Source organism: Trichomonas vaginalis, chromosome I (assembly GCF_026262505.1).
Source record: "Trichomonas vaginalis G3 chromosome I, whole genome shotgun sequence".
NCBI classification, from domain to species: Eukaryota; Parabasalia; order Trichomonadida; family Trichomonadidae; genus Trichomonas; species Trichomonas vaginalis.
Window position 1 is genome coordinate 3,720,787 of NC_067203.1, and position 16,840 is coordinate 3,737,626.

Below are 16,840 nucleotides of genomic sequence, written 5' to 3' on the forward strand. Positions count from 1 at the left end.
TTAAGAGATTCTTACTTTGAGTAACGCAAATATGTGTATGTTGGTTTTATTTATGATTTTTATGGTATAAATGCATGGATGTTATCGTTTTTCATTTCATTGAATGGTGATATGATTCAGTTTATTGGCAATCCTGAGCGACCCAATCTTCCTAACCACTCAAGCATTTCAAGCAATTTTTGTAACCGATCAAAATTTTTGATAAAAACATTTACAAATTTCGCTTTGATATTGCTTTGTTTAATGGAGAATTTACCTAATTAAAGATAGCTGATAAGAAAAGGCACATGAGAAGAATGTTATTGGGTTTTTGCAATTGAGAATATCAAGCGTTGTAGGTTGCTTTTATGTCTAAGGTTTTATATTCAGTTCAACGGGTTCATTGATGAAGGATTTTAAAAGATTGCACTAAAAATGAAGAGGTTTGGTTAGACAGATACATAACACTAAAAATTATTATTGGATACTTATAAATGAAGTATATGACGTCAGATATTATTTACCTGTTAAACTGGAGTGTCAGTGACTCGCTTAACTCGGCGTAGACTGCATCTAAAGGGCACACTAAGGCTGTATTTGTATTGAAAATGGAGTTGTATGCATTTATTAATAATACCACAGAAAAAGAACGGTAAATAATGGTTTGTGATACAATGATTCAAGGTAGCGGGAAACCTTAAACACTTATTTTATTTTATAAAGAAATGCGTAGATTTAAAAATTTAATTGATGATTTAGTACTTAATCAAATTTTCTTAATTATTATGAATTAAATATATTCCCCAATGATAACCAATTAACGGGTGATGATATGGATTATTATATTCGTATTATAAAAATGAAGTTTTGAAAATCATGATAAATAATTTCCTAAATTAAAGACAATTAAATATAATGATTCAAAGGAAAAAGTAATCACAACCTTAAACAATTGAAAGATTTTCAAATATAAAGTATTAAAGAAGAAGATATTGATGATTATATAAATTATATAATTATATCTCCTGAGCCGCAAAACCAAAGGAACAAAAACAAAGGTGCAAAACGCCCAGGTCTTCAGACATAAATGAAGCCTTAAGCTTTTTTATGATTCATTAGTTAAACCATATTCAGCCCGACTTTTAAATGAAGATCAACTTTTGGAATTCATCCTTCAACATAAACTCGAAGCGGGAAAGTATATCAAACCTTTATATACAGCATATTTAAAACAAATGAATAGAATACATCCAGAATTAATGAAGGGGGGAATGAAATCCAAAATCAAAGCAGATAAAATTAAACCACCTGCAACACCAAACCCTCCAACGACAGTACCTCCTCCTCCTTCAGTTAATCCTTCATCATTCACTTTATTATATCCATTTCAAACATTAAAGAAGCAAAAAGATTTTAAAAAGGATTTCAAAATATTAAATAAACCAACTGACCCAAAAATTCAACCGTTAAAGGAAAAATTTAGTCGCCCTTCATTTGCACCATATCCATATTCATACGAAATCGATCATTTAGAATATTCAAGAGGAAACGTTACTTATTTATTTGCCATTAACATTAACACCAGATATTTATATTGCATTCCGGTGAAAGGGAAAACAGAACAGGAAACAAGAAGAGCTATTCAATACTTACTAGATCATGAAAGAGTAGATAATATAAGGGGTGATGGTGATAAAGGATTTCAGGCAGCTATGGCTCATTATTTCCCACAAATTAATTTTTACTTTTCATCCTCTCCATATACGTTTCATAATAAAATAGTTGATGCGGTAATGAGAACTCTTAGAGATGCGTTAGGGGTTAATGGTCAGATATACTGGGATGGAAATCATGACTCCATCATACAGCAGTTAGTATATTATTACAATAATACATGGCATAGAACAATAAACATGAAACCGGTGGAAATGAAAAATGATATTTCAAAAGAATGGGAATATATTAGAAAGCAAATGGAAAGGTTGAATGATGTTAAACGTGAACAAATTAATTCGGGGCTCATGAATTTTAAACAAGGGGATAAAGTTTTGATTCATCTCGATTATGGAAAAACTGATAAATCAATGACAAAAAGAAGACGAAGATTTGACACAATAGCTGAATTTGTTAGATATATTAACGGCAATGCATTAGTTGAAGTTGACAATAAATTAATAGAAATTCCGATTTATTTTATTACTCCATTATATTTAAATAATATTTAATTTTTTTATTTCGTAAGAAATGAGTAACAACGAAGCAGTCAAGAGTCCAGACGATGAATATAAAAAGAAACTAAACAGAATTAAATCAAAAATATGTTATTACAAAAAGAAGCCACAATGTGGTGGGGTTGAAAACGATAAAGAGAGGAAAGAAATAATCGAAAAATTAGAAACTTATCGTTCAATCCTTAAACTGAGTGAAGCAAAAATAAAAGAATTTAATAGAATAAATAAATTGATTGGAAGAGATGAATTTAATAAAGATGAATTTTTAAACTCTATCCAAATTTAATTTTTATTCCTCTTCGACAACATCTCTCTTTCCATCATTACCGCATAACCACATTTTCTCAATTTTAGTGGTTTGTTATTTTTAACATGTTCTTGCATCATTTTTATCATTTCCTCCCTTGTTATGATTCGTGGTAAATTTTGAGCTTGTGGGGTATTCATTTATGATAAAAATAAAAATTTGTTATCACTTATTTTATCGTGAATGTTTTTAGGTTATTCAATAATTAATTATTTTTGAATAACTGGGAAATAAATTTACGTCAAATATGCAATTTATAAAATCTTATGTCGACAGGCTACGTAGCACAGTGGTCTAAGGTGGTGTTATGGAGGGGTCAAGGTCTGTGGTTCGAACCGCGACAGCGCCGTATTTTCTTATTTTCTTTATTTGTCTTGTTTGTCGTGAATAAAAAGTATCATAAAAGTGCTCTATCTTCCACGGGAATAAATAAAAAATTTACTTTATTTCTTCTTTATTTCTTTGTTCCCGTGGAAGAAGGGTTTTGCTGTTTTTTCTCAGCCGAAATCAATGATTTTTTCATTTTTGGAATCCTTAGCGAATGAGGAATCTTTTCTCTCGTGGAAGCTTTGACCTAAAATATAATTTAGGTGAAGAGGTGAGATATCACCTGTTTTTTCACCTGTTTTTATGGTAGTAGTGAAATAAAATTTTGTTATCAGTTATTTTATCATCATTTTATTAAGTTCATCTTTAGTTAATAATTTGAATGGATTCGCTAATGTTCCACCTTGAGTCACAACACTTGCCCCGGCTAATTGTGAAGAACCTGGGATAAGTACTCCATGAAATGATTTCATTGGTATCATTAATTTAGAAATAGTTGGCTTAATTAATTTGGTCATTTATGATAAAAATAAAATTGCATAATTTAAATTTTTTTTCTTTCTCATTTTCTCATTTTCTCATTTTTCATTCTGTTTTGGTTTCAGCAACTTTTCAAGTTGTTGTCTTGTCAGTAACTTTAATTTTAACTTTGGATCAAATATTGGGTTTCCATCTTTATCTCTTCCAATAACACCATATGGTAGAATCTTCATTTATACTAAAATAAAAATTTAAATTATGCTGTTTGCTCTTTTGGAGCTCCTAAAGTTTGTTTCACAAACATTGAGCGTTCATTGAACTCTATACCATGCGAATACAGTCATAAATGGTGGCATGTAATCTTTACTTTGTCCCGTTGTTTGTGTATATCCTGAAACGCGATGTGTATGGTTTCCTTCTCCCTGAGTGTCACTCCAGTAACAATTTATGGCAAATTTAACATCATCTTTAACATCATATCCTTTACCTTTTGTCATTCCTGACCAATCCCAATATCTATGCTTATGCCAACCTGCTTGAGATGTGCTTAAATCTATGTAGTGACTGTGTGCAGGTAAATTTTCACCCGTAATTGTTTTACTTCCCCCTGTTTCCTTTGAAGAGTTTGCACAATACAAAAACCTGTCGACTATTTGTTCCCATGCACCAACACCAAACATTGCTTGAGGACCTCTCACATCCATAGATGTATAAATAGAACCTACTGGGTTCATTAAATCAAACATATGAGATATTATAGGATTGTCTCTTTTGAACTTAAAATATAGTGTAACTATTTCGGGTTTCTTCTGGTTTGTGTCAGAATATTTTTTATAATATAATCTTATGTTTTCAGGGTATGTAAAATCTTGACTATAATATTTATTTTTGTCATCTTCATAATAGTATACTATTCTCGTTTTTTCTATTGCATTATATCTTTTATATCTATAATAATCTAAATATAATGTTTGCTTTTTTGGGTCTACATGTGCGTCAACACCATAGTCATAATAATACGGTGCTGGAGCTACGTTAGACAATGTCATATCCGTCATTTCATAAACTCTTAAATATTTCTTTTGTTCGTCTCCATATAAGTTTAAGTAGCAGTTGTTGTCTAATGGAACTTTAACTTGTGTGCCATTATTCTTTATATAGCCTACATACATTTCATTGTTATTTTTCGGAATGAGTTTATACCGTATACCATTTCTTAAGGACTGTACAAACTCCCATCTAAAATATTTGTTTTCTTCATTGACAGAAAAGTCGCCAACAATAGTTTCAATATTTTTTGTTCCAACTAAACTTTGGTATATTTCGTTAACAAATGATATATCTGCTTTCTTTGCTAACTCATCGTTAACATATTCCTTATCTGCCTTCTTTGCTAACTCATCGTTAACATATTCCTTATCTGCTTTCTTTGCTAACTCATCGTTAACATATTCCTTATCTGCTTTCTTCCCTAACTCATCGTTAACAAATGATATATCTGCTTTAAGGTCTAAACATTCTGAAACCCATCCTGTATCAGCTTTAGTTTTAAGAATCTTCGATGTCCGTTCATGATACCATTCAACCCTTTCTATAATTTCATTATCTTTTTCATTAACATATTCCTTATCTGCCTTCTTTGCTAACTCATCGTTAACAAATATTATCTGCTTTCTTTGCTAACTCATCGTTAACATATTTTATCTGCTTCTTTGCTAACTCATCGTTAACAAATGATATATCTGCTTTCTTTGCTAACTCATCGTTAACATATTCCTTATCTGCTTTCTTCATTATGTCATTTAGGAAACCTTTTATGAATTCCTCATTTAAATTAAATCTTCCAATCTTCAAAACTTTAGGAAATGCATTTAATGCGTAATATCTTTGTTCTTCTGGTGGAATTGATGTTATATCATCCGTTATTCCTTTAATTTTTGAATTCATAAATAAAATTTCTTTTATATTTGATATCACTGCACCACCTTTGCAAACGAATTCGAAATGGTCATTTTTCAATACTATCTCCAAATCTCCATATTTCAACATTTGCGTTTGTTCTGCCGTCTTTGAATTATATGCATATATGGCGTATGTAATGGTCTGTGGTTGCTGTTGTTTAATCATTTATTACGATTTAAAAATAAATATTTAATCTGTTATCTCATCAGCTATTTTTTCTATTTGAAATTGCCATAATATTTCATTCATAAATTCTAAATCACAATCAAATAGGTCAGTTATTCTAAATTTAATATTTGATAAATCTTTTGAATGAAGAATAAATGAATTCCCGGATAATTGAAACGGATATGATAAAGAAAATATGTTTAAGTTGATGGATAAAATGTTTTGTATTGATGGGTAAGAGTTAGGGTCTAATGTTTGATGTGAAAATCTCATTGGGGTATTAACTTTATCACATTTGATTAAAATGAAATTAGAACCAGTGTCAGAATACAAAACATCCCCAACATCTTTTTCAAAATTTAATATCCCCAACAATGAACGAAGACGAGGAGTACAAAATTTAATTTTCAGCGGAAATTTAATAAGGTTATTTATTTCATCAAGTTCAAAAAGTTTATCAGGTTTTGATTTAAAATTTTCTTCATACCATACGATAAATGATTCATTTAAATAACTTAAAATCATGTTAATATCCCATTTCGTTATCACATTATTTATATACATATCATACGTTTTTAGGTCTACGACCCCGCCGCTATGCGGCTCATGGTCATCTTTAATAAATGATATATAATCTGAAGGGTCTAAAAGAATGGGATTAAATTTACCACTCACAGAAACGAGAGTAACATTATAAATTCCGCTAACTGTTAAATTTAATTCACAGTTATTATTCGAAATAATATTGATAATTGACATTTTTTTATTACGATTAAAAATATGGTAAAGCGTTATTTTCCAGTGATAAATAAAACTAGAATAAGATTACCTCAAGAATTCATAAATTCAACGAATAAGAAATTCATTCATGTTATAAATTTTAGTGTTTTCAGAAAATATGAGTCGATGTCATATTCATCATCAGGTTATATTTCACTTCATTCAAATTTAGTTCAATCAAACCCATATAATGACCATTTCATAAGATTTTCAGATGGTATTAAAAATGTAATTGATAGATTAAAATATGAACAGATTGACAATATCGAATTTTTGGAATTTTGGTTTAAATATCCCGATGGAAAAAAGATTGAAGTTAAAGATAAAGCTGATACTATAACAAAAACAATTACAATGACCGATCCGGATAGTGGGGAACAAAAAGAAATAAAACAAACGATAGAAACTGGTGAAAGGTCAATTATTATCGATTATGATTCAAAGGATTATTATTCGATAATGTTAATGCTTGAATATTAAATAGCCTTAACAAAGAATTTTTCAAGTGATATTTTATATTCATCAACTATTTTATTATAAATATCATTATATGTTAAATGAAGTTCAGTTGTTGTTCCGTTCTTTGATATCTTAATTGTGCTAATATCCTTTATAGGATTTATTTTTGCAACTGTTCCGCAGCATGAAACCTCATCATCTATGAAAAATTGAATCTTCACGTCTGAATCTTGAACATCACAAAGAATGGCGATAATGTGAATTAATGATTCATAAGGTAAAATAATTAAACCGGATTGGTCAATTAAATTTATTATTGAATCATAATTATCAGTTATGATATCACGGTAAATTTTCATTAATTCAGAATTAATGTCTATTTTATATGGCGCATTGCGACTGTAATCGTAGATTCCTGGGTTCTCGATGTTTGATGAAAGAGGTGGGGGGTATGTTGGATAAGTGGGAATTTCAACAGGTTCTTTACCAGGTTCAGATAAAATGATTGGGTCTCCATTCTCATGGTTTTCTTCATTCTCCTCATTCTTCGGTAAGTCACGAGTTAATAAATTTGGTTGAGTTGCTGACCTTGTTAATTCAGGACTAACATTAACTTTAACATTTTGAATAATTCGTGATTTATCATCATTTACGTTATAACCAACCGTAATCTCTGCTTTTGCGTTAGTGTTCTTTTGACTAGTGAAACGTCTTCTCATTTATATTCGAATAAAAAAATATATTTAAACTTTTATTTTGCTGGAACTTTTGAATCTATTATTTCCTGTATTTGTTCATGAAGTTGATTTTTAGCATTTTCATCGAAATTAATAGACCGAATATATTCATTAATTGCATTCTTATAATCATCTGATTTCTCAAATTTTCTTTTATCTGATTCCTTAACTAAATCATAAGTTAAACCTCGTTGCTGATATAATGGTTTCTTAATTAAATCTTTGAATGCTTGAGATAAAGCACCTGATGCAATTCTTGCTACTATAATTGGTTGGAATTGCTGTTTAAGTTCATCTTTAACATTTGCGAAAACTGGATCGAATAAAGCAACTTTAAAGAATTTCTTAGCTGGAATTTCAGGTCTTAAATTTGCATATTGACCATCAAACTGGTTAGAATATCGTGGTAATCCATCCGGTCCCTCTTCAATAGCATTTAATTCTTCATTGAAGTAAGAATATGGATTATGACGGTATGAATTAATTGGACCATTTTCACCTTCTCCAATGTATTGTTTAACAGCTTTTCCATTTTCATCAAATTGCATAGGATAATGTTCATTATATGCTTTACGTTTAGGATAATCCGTCATTGTTAATTTATACCCATTTATGACTTTAATATTTCCTTGACCATCAGTAACGAAAACTTCATTTATTCCATCAGGTTTTCCATTTGGACCCGTAATGTCTGCTTCGTGTGCTTCCCAATTTGGTCCGTGACGTTTGGCATATGCTTGAGCTTCTGGTAATGTTAAAACGTTTCTCATTTGTTTAACATCCTTTTGAAGATCGGCAACAATGTGGACTAATTCTTTCATTCCGTCTGGAACTTTCATAGTTCTATTATATGCACCCTTTTTGTTTGTCCCTTGTTTTAATGGAACCTGTAGAAGATTTGCAATTTCTGTCATGTTTTAATTATAAATAAAAAATAAAAATTAATTATAAAAGTTATTCGAATTTAATGGAACCTTTATTTAAATCAACTATTATTTTTCCATGTTCTCCTAATTGTTGATATTGTGTGTAAAGTTCATTAATGCTCATTGGTAAATTCACTTGATAAAGCATAACGTTCAACTGTTGACGACTAAAACCACTGAAAATGAAAAGGGTGGACAGGTTTGATTTAATGTTTGTGCTTAATGCTTTAAAGTATTGAACAGCCATGAAGAATGAACACTGAATGTGTCGACATTGAGTTAATAATTGATTAAAATATGATTTCTCATTAGTTATTAGTTTTGATTTCACCGCATCATCTAGAAAAATGAGTGAATGCAAAAATTCTCTATCAAAATTTGAAATAGAAAGTGTTTCAAATAATTCATCCCGTTGTTTATCAATAATTTTATCCTCTAATCCTTGCTTCTTGATTGTATTATATAATTCTTTATACATTACAAAGTTTTTTAAATAATCTTCTGCTTCTTCTTGTGATAAATAAATAATTGGAATTTTGATTAAATGCTTTAAAGATTCAAATGTATCATCTGAAGGTGAACCTGAACGGTTGATATAAATTAACACATGTGAATAGGGTGAAGTGTTAGCAATAATGATAATTTGTTTTAATATCGTTAATGTTTTACCTTTATTTTGTTTACCAATTGCTGCAGTGATTGAATTTAAGTAACATTCAGAATATGGAATTTTCATTAATTTTTCCTTAGATAGAGCATTTCTATTATCACTCAATGCTTCATTAATCATATCATCTACGTATGTATTATATACTCCTGCTAATTCTTCATAAGGGGTGGATGAATTTAAATCCATTTAATCAAAAATAAATTTATAATTTTAAACATTTCTATTCATCAATATTTCATCATATGAACTTCTATACTGCGGTGGTGTACCTGTTGGATGATATTTCAAACCTTCATCCGGTGTCCATGTCCAATATGTAGTCCTAGTAAACCAAACCTGAGGAGGATTTGTCACTTTTGAACAGTAAGTGTCATTTTCACCCTGAATGATTGGATAAGCTTTCACTTGTACTGTAACTTGTGAGTTGAAAGTTTCTAATCCATCAAAGAATATACCCGCTCCATCACGTTGAACTGGAATAGTGCATAAGAATGAAGTTTGGTCTTTCCATGTTCTAGCTAATGGTGTGCCATCATCATCATTCAGTGGTCTAGTTAATGAGTCCTCGTATTCTTCTGTGCATTCATTCACTCCATCTAAATCAGAAGCTTGAAGCATACGTGTAAAGAATATGTCACCCACTGTGGTCATCGCTTGATCGGGGAAGTTTCTGGAATCTATAGTGACCTGAAGACCTCGAAGCATTGGATTTTCTAAAACCGTTCTTTGCATTGCATTCTTCGGAAATGTTAACACAACATCTGTAACATTATGAAGAGCGTATGAGAAATCTGAGCTAATACCTTCAGGAGTGATGCAACCTCCATTTAGTGAACGAACGTCAATATGTTGAGCTGGAATCATGAATGGATCTTCCTTACTAAATAAACGTGGTATTGCTTTAACTGATTCTTCAATTAAACCGTATCCTGGTGTAATGCATTTATCCTCTAAAACTTCCATCTTTGTGCATGAAATAATAACGTCTTCAACTGTTGCGTCAGCAGATGTAGTGGCTAAGCTTGTAATTAATTTGGCAGGAAGTCCGATTTGTTGGAATTTGCGATCATATTTATAAACATGATTCATAATCTTTTCATAATTTTCATCAGTTATCTTTTCATAAACGTAATTTTGTAAATCAGCAACTCTTAACGGGTCAACCTGACAAAATACTAAAGTATCCCTGAAAACATAATATTTAAGAATGATTTCACCAAATGATTTAGGATAATCATCGAACGCCTGAAATGCTAACAAATCATTTACCGGAATAATCATATCAAAAGTGACATCAACTTCTTCATTTGCTCTCTTGAAAACTTCTGAAGGGTCAATATATTTACCACATACTGAGTTATCATATTTTTGAACATTATTATATAACGAATGAACAAACTTTTTAACTTTCCTTTCTGATTTTGGTTTATATGTTGCAAATGCGAAAGATTCACGGGCGCAATCCATCTGAAGATAACCGGCATCACCTCTTTCGGTTTCTACTTCTAATTGTTTAAAGCTTTGATTTGATGATTTGTAACCAACGAATAAACGCATACATTTAAAAGTGGCATCACATGTGAAAGCTTTATTTGAAACTAGAGTTGCTTTAACTTTGCGTTTAATATATGTGTCACCTAATTGGTTCACATCATGAGCTGGGTTTGTAATTCTTAAATGAGTTTGTTTATCATCAAAATATGGAGCATCAGAGTCATAGCATGAACTTTCAAGTTCTCTATAATATCTTCTACCGTCATTCTTTGCGAATATTTCATTTATCTTTTCGAATGAATGAAACACATTTCCATTAATCGGTTTAGTGTTTGGCACTAAATAGTTAGTCGTCATTTATTAATAAATAAAAAAATCAAAATTAAAAGATGGAAATGAATTTTTAATTTTAATGAAATAATCAACTATGGCTGCAGGTATATTTAAGAAACTGTGGGATAGAGTAAAAAGAGGGGCGAGTAAAGTTTGGGAAACATTGAAGAAGGGAGCAAATTGGATATTTAAGAATAAAGAAGCAATTAGTGACGTTGCTGAATCAATAGCACCTAATGTTCCGGTAAGGGAAGTATTAAATAAAGGAGATAAGGTTTATCGTCGACTACAACCGATACTAAGATAAAAATAATATTTATTTATTTTTCCACTATCTACCCCCTATTTTATTAAGTATTCCTTCAGCAATTCCACCAACTGCGTTACCTGCTTGTGCTCCCATCGCCGGATTACCTGCTTTAGCACCTAATACTCCTCCTATGATAGTTCCTGCCGTTTTCGCTACTGGTGCCAAAAAGTTTGCAACGGGTTTAATAATCTTTTGATGAACCCAACTTGCAGCTTTCTTAATTCCTTCCCATAATTTTTTAAAGAATCCTGCCGCCATCTCTGATTTAATATTAATTAAAAAATATATTTCATCACTTATATTCTAATTTTTTATTTAATGATAAATGAAACCGATTTTAAAAATAAATGAAACAGAGGAGGAAGAAATAAATGAAAGTGAAAATGTTCAACAAAAAATAAACGTTGTTAAACCAATTACTGAAATAAAAATTTTTTCATCTGTTGATGAATTTAATGACTATTATGCTAATAATAAAAAATTATTTGAAGAATTGACAACATGTAAATTGAATAAAATGTTTAAAGTTGAGGACAGAGTCCAAGACCCGGAGGGTCATGGATTCAAAATTTCAAAAATAAAAGGTGTTGTTAGTTTAAAATCTATTCCTCAATCAAGAATCACCTCATTAATGAAAATTGATGATTTAACAAAAAGAATAGAAATTATTGAAGAGCGAATAAATCAAATTATTGATTTCATAAATTCAAATAATCATTAGCTTATTTAAAGTTCATTGTTGATTCTGAGACATGAATTTTTAAAGTTTATTTTTCATTCATGAATGATAATTATATCTAATTTCTTTTACTCTCTCGTATATACTAGATTTAAAGAATTCAGAACTTTTACCATAATCTCCTAAATGTTTTCTAATCCCTAACGTGTGCCAGTTATTATATGAAACTGTATAAACTTTATCTTTATCTTTGCATCTTTCATCACTTCCAATATATTTATATCTCAGTTTTGATTTTGCATTTTCATAATCATTAACGTTTAATAATTCACAGTCTTCCTTTTTAAATAAATGTTTAAGATATTCAGGATTTAATACTCTACGTTTATATGCTCCTAACTTAGTTCTAAAGGTTTTTCTACAAAATTTAGGAATTCCATCCTCTTTAATGTCATCAATGATTTCCATTTCATTATTTTCAATTTCTTCTTCTCGTTTATGAGGTCTTTGATTATGACTCCATTGATTCCATGAAATTAAATATTCTTTATCATTATATTTATACCTCATTAGCTTATTTTGGCTTTCATATTCATTTAATAATTCACAATCTTCATTTTTAAATTGAAGTTTAACCCATTCAGGATTTAAACAATGTTTAATTAATCGCGGAATATCTGACATCATCTATATATAGATTCTTTTATAAAAGATAAAAAAATAAATTATTTTAAAATTAATGTTAATTTTTTAATGATTTATAAATAAATATATTTTAATGCATCGTCTATATATAGATGTAACAAAAAAAGTCACACAACCCGCACTCATCTACTACTCAATACTGATATCTCGATTCAGTAAAAATCTACTAATCTCAAATATCCATCAGAAAGGAGAGTCATTATCTTCATATAAAAATACAATATAGTATAAAAAAATCGAATTATTGAAGATTGATACATTTTTCGAAATATGAATTGTAAACTTTAATAAAGGTGAAAAGGAGATATTTTAACAAAGAATTAACTAATTCTATATCAGAATAATGAAAAATAATGAAAAAATATTTGGAAGAAAAGATATTAATGGTTGAAAACAGGATTGCTCAATATTATGAAGCTCAATCCACAGATCTGCAAATAATACAGTATGAAATATATTATTTATTACTGGGCCAGGAAAATGAGGTCTGTATTTAATATTATTTGTTCCAACACTATACCACCAATTTGGTTTTTCACCTGTGTAGTCAAGGCAGCCAGTTAGTCCGGAGGACATCAAACCAGTAAAATTATCCCAAGTATCACCTTTGACTCTGATATATTCGTGCTCACCATTCTCTAACAATGATATATTTTGCTTCCAAATTTGATAGGAATTTATTTGTTTATATTCTAATAATAATGTTATATATTTAAAATGTTCAAGAGTTGAAATATAGTCATATGAGCTAACTATGGAATATAAATGTTCATCTGAATTATTACATTGATTGGTCGAGAGAAAAAATTGGTTATTTGTTGAATTATGATGACTTAATAGAATCCAATTGGATCCATATGCAAACTTTGTCTTATGGAATCCTGTTGAATATATCCCATCTTTGGAATAATCAACACTATTGTTGTTCTGAACACTATTGCTTTTCTGAACATCAGTCAAATATTTGACAAAAAGAATTCAATGTATATCAGCAAAGTTGGTGTATTCGAATTTTATATTAAAAAATATGTTATTGTATTGGATGTGAGTGGAGATATTCCGTTATTACAATTGACAAACGAATTATTTTGAATCCATTCGTTTTGGAAGATAACAAATTACCATCAAGCAACTAAAAGACGATAACGCTCAAATAAACCTATAGTAAAAGGTAACCCAATAACATTTTAAAAGAGTTTACAATAAATTCTAAATGGATGCTATATCTTCATTGGGGAAATATATATATATTTAAATTTCATTATAATAATCAAAGAAATTTTACTGTTGGCATAATCCGGCGAAGTCCTTCATGAGTTCAGTCTCTTTATTGAGGGCAGCAGCCTTAACAGACCTCAACTTCGATTCCTGTCTTGCAATATCTTTATCCAAATCTTCAACTTTAGAATTCAAGTCATGCAAAGCAGTTTCAGTTGCATTTCTTTCCTGTTCTAAAGCCTTTTCCTGTTTCTTGCACTCTTCTGTCCATCTTGTGTATTCATTTTCCATGTTACCTAAATCTTCCTGAGAGAACTGGATGAGAGTATCAAGAGGCTGAGCAGATCTCGCGAGGTGTTGAAGCAAACCCTTCGCGAACTCTATTGACTGCTTGAATCTATCAGCGTCATAAGCATCTGCTGATCCAGCGCCTTGTTTTGTATTAACATTCTGGAACTCTTCCAATATCTTCTGAACGAGTTGGCCATTCTCTTGTCCACTTGTTGCAGGCTGTCCTGCAGCGGATTCTTCGACGAAGACATCATCTACGTCATCGTCAACATCTTCTTCTTTGATAATCGTTGTAACTTTAGATTCTGTAATAACAGGAACGTCATCTTTGACTTTCGGAGGAGCCTTTCTTGCTGTCATTGGACGAGCAGCAGGATTTGAATCATCCTCAATATCAACTTGGATGGCTGGAACAGCTGGAGTTTCTGGCTCTGGTTTTGGCTTCTCGCGCTTCTCTTTTCTTGGCTTTTCTTCTTTCGGTGGTTCCTCTTTCTTCTCTTCTGGCTTTTCTTCCTTCTTTGGTCTTTCTCTGCGCTCTTTCTTCTCTTCTTTTGGTAGTTCTTCAGCCTTTGGAGCTTCTTCCTTTGGCTTCTCTTCTTCCTTCTTCGGACGCTCCTTTCTTGGCTTTTCTTCCTTCGGTGGTTCCTCCTTCTTCTCTTCCTTTGGCTTTTCTTTCTTTGGAGAATGCTGTCTTTCTTCTTTCTTTTCTTCCTTCTTCTCCTCCTTCTTTTCTTCCTTGGCTGGAGCGGTCTTTTCTGCTTCAAATTTCTTCATAGCGCGCTTGGCTGCTGTATCGAAATCCATCTTCGGATTTTCAGAGCCTTTGATGACTGCTTGTAGTAACATGAGTGTATTTTCTACTTCTTGGCCAGCGGCAATTTTAGCTGTATCAACTTTGACATGAGCCTTATTAACGTATTCTGTATATAAATGGAGCATTTTGAGGAAATCTAATTTTTCTTCTTTTGTGCCGATTGTCTTTCCTTCGAGTTGTCCTTCTGTGAAATATCCTGTTCCGAATTTAGTCTTTTGATTGACAGCTTTGATTAATGATGCAATGAACTTGATTGGTGGACGTAGGAAGTATTCGAAGTTGCTTATCTGATCAGAATATCCTTCCCACATCTTTTTTGTTTCTAAATATACTTTGTTATCTTTAGGAAGAGTCATTGAATTAAAATTTACACGTTTATTTATAAGTTTACATTAATCGTCGTATGTCTATCATTTTTGCTAATAATATTAACCTGCAATGCAAAATAGATAGATTGACACTAAAAGTTTTATTGGATTTTGATAACAAAAATTATTGTCAAGAAATTCGTTTCAAACAAATTAGTCTAAGCCACTTTTTACATCCACCAGTATGACCCACAAAGATATACTTATTGATTCTGTCAGTCACTAGCTATAGAACGACCTTACCAATGTAAATCCAGAAAATATAGAAATCTTCAAGCAGCTCACATGACTCCATTAAAAGAGTTAGGCATATTTTTTATTTCTCATGGTTTATTGAGAATCAATTCTTATATGTTTTTTATCTGTTGGGATAAAGAGAATTTCATTGTTTCTGGAATAAATTTATATAACTTTTACCTCAAAACAATGTATTCGTAAGGCTGAGTCAATGAATAATTGCATTTTATGTGATTTGAGTTCGAAAGGCATACGCGAACTCTTCAAGATAATGATTAAAAGATGGATTGAAAATATGCTTATCTAGATTCTTCATCAGAGCGTCAAAATTTCTCATCTTACAGTAATTAGTTTATAAATCATATGAAATATTAGGTTATCTTTTAAAATCTAATCATGTGAAATATTCTATTCTACATATTTTTCTATCATAAAGAGATATACATATATAAGCATAAATAAAGTTCTAAAGTCAACGATTTGATTGAACTTCATTGAGTCAATATGTAGTTTGATATTGTTTTATGGGTAGAATGTAATTTTCTATGTAAAAGTATTACAGTAGCAATACAATATGCAGTCATCAATAATACAGTAAAAAGGTAACTAAACTCCTTTCGCCGATCCGATTTGCTCCATATTTAAAATATAGCTTGCATATGTAGAAGAAAAGCTAATTTTGAAGTACGCCCGAAATCCACCAACAGGATTTCGAGCTACTAAAAAGGTACTTTTAAATGTGATTTTTTTTATAAAAAATTAAATTTATTTTAAGATCAGACTAAAAACTAATTTTATGGAAAATCTATATCGACAAATTTATTACTTATTGGGTATATAGATTTTTTGATTATGGCGATTATGTCTGATATGCTTCCAATAAGCCAAAACACATTTCATACTGATTTCTATAAAAGGTATCTTTATTATAGAAGTGTAAGCTATATCTGTTTGTTTTTTTATTATAACAAATTCAAAATTCTCTTATAAGGACTAGATGAAATCTGTATTATTAAATCATTAGCTAAATGAAGGTTCAAATAGAAAGTAAATATCAATTTATATGATACTGAAACCAAAATAGTTCTTTTAATAAAAGATAACACGCTGAAAATTATTGAGTATTTGCAAATCTCAAAAATCTATTGGTGAATTTGGCTCAACTTTTAAAATTATAACATCCATATCAAATCAGAAAAGCAGACAAAAATTAAAGCCAAACCTATCGGCCAATTTTTTTTTGATATTTTGATTTTTGAGGTATACTTTTAAAAGTGGATTTAAAGCACTTATGAAAAAACATTAACTTCTGTCGTTATGATTATTGATTTAGACAATAATGATTTTAATCTTTGATTATCAAAA

General features: G+C 30.3%; 6 protein-coding genes across 6 annotated transcripts, besides 2 other annotated features; 2 read left to right on the forward strand and 4 right to left on the reverse strand.

Annotated features, from left to right (window-relative positions):
• Nucleotides 1-9,812: part of a mobile genetic element that runs on past the window's edge.
• On the forward strand, nucleotides 2,224-2,496 carry TVAGG3_0924010 (uncharacterized protein; the record flags this gene model as incomplete). Its single annotated transcript, XM_051252359.1, has 1 exon — nucleotides 2,224-2,496. The coding sequence occupies one exon, from the start codon at nucleotides 2,224-2,226 to the stop codon at nucleotides 2,494-2,496; it is 273 nt and encodes a 90-aa protein (XP_051077933.1).
• Nucleotides 3,636-4,496, reverse strand: TVAGG3_0924020 (phage tail repeat-like family; the record flags this gene model as incomplete). The annotated part of the gene is made up of 1 exon (XM_051252360.1): nucleotides 3,636-4,496. The coding sequence occupies one exon, from the start codon at nucleotides 4,494-4,496 to the stop codon at nucleotides 3,636-3,638; it is 861 nt and encodes a 286-aa protein (XP_051077934.1).
• On the reverse strand, nucleotides 6,711-7,352 carry TVAGG3_0924030 (uncharacterized protein; the record flags this gene model as incomplete). Its single annotated transcript, XM_051252361.1, has 1 exon — nucleotides 6,711-7,352. A coding segment is annotated over one exon (642 nt), but the record flags the coding sequence as incomplete, so codon positions are not given.
• Nucleotides 9,813-10,947: 1,135 nt separating the features above from the next.
• TVAGG3_0924040 (uncharacterized protein) lies at nucleotides 10,948-11,160 on the forward strand (the record flags this gene model as incomplete). The annotated part of the gene is made up of 1 exon (XM_001322571.1): nucleotides 10,948-11,160. One exon carries the CDS (start codon nucleotides 10,948-10,950, stop codon nucleotides 11,158-11,160), a length of 213 nt encoding a protein of 70 aa, XP_001322606.1.
• An 867-nt stretch (nucleotides 11,161-12,027) lies between these two features.
• TVAGG3_0924050 (uncharacterized protein) lies at nucleotides 12,028-12,412 on the reverse strand (the record flags this gene model as incomplete). The annotated part of the gene is made up of 1 exon (XM_001322570.2): nucleotides 12,028-12,412. A coding segment is annotated over one exon (385 nt), but the record flags the coding sequence as incomplete, so codon positions are not given.
• A 1,371-nt stretch (nucleotides 12,413-13,783) lies between these two features.
• Nucleotides 13,784-15,239, reverse strand: TVAGG3_0924060 (intraciliary transport; the record flags this gene model as incomplete). Its single annotated transcript, XM_001322569.1, has 1 exon — nucleotides 13,829-15,226. The coding sequence occupies one exon, from the start codon at nucleotides 15,224-15,226 to the stop codon at nucleotides 13,829-13,831; it is 1,398 nt and encodes a 465-aa protein (XP_001322604.1).
• Nucleotides 15,240-16,073: 834 nt separating this feature from the next.
• Nucleotides 16,074-16,840: part of a mobile genetic element that runs on past the window's edge.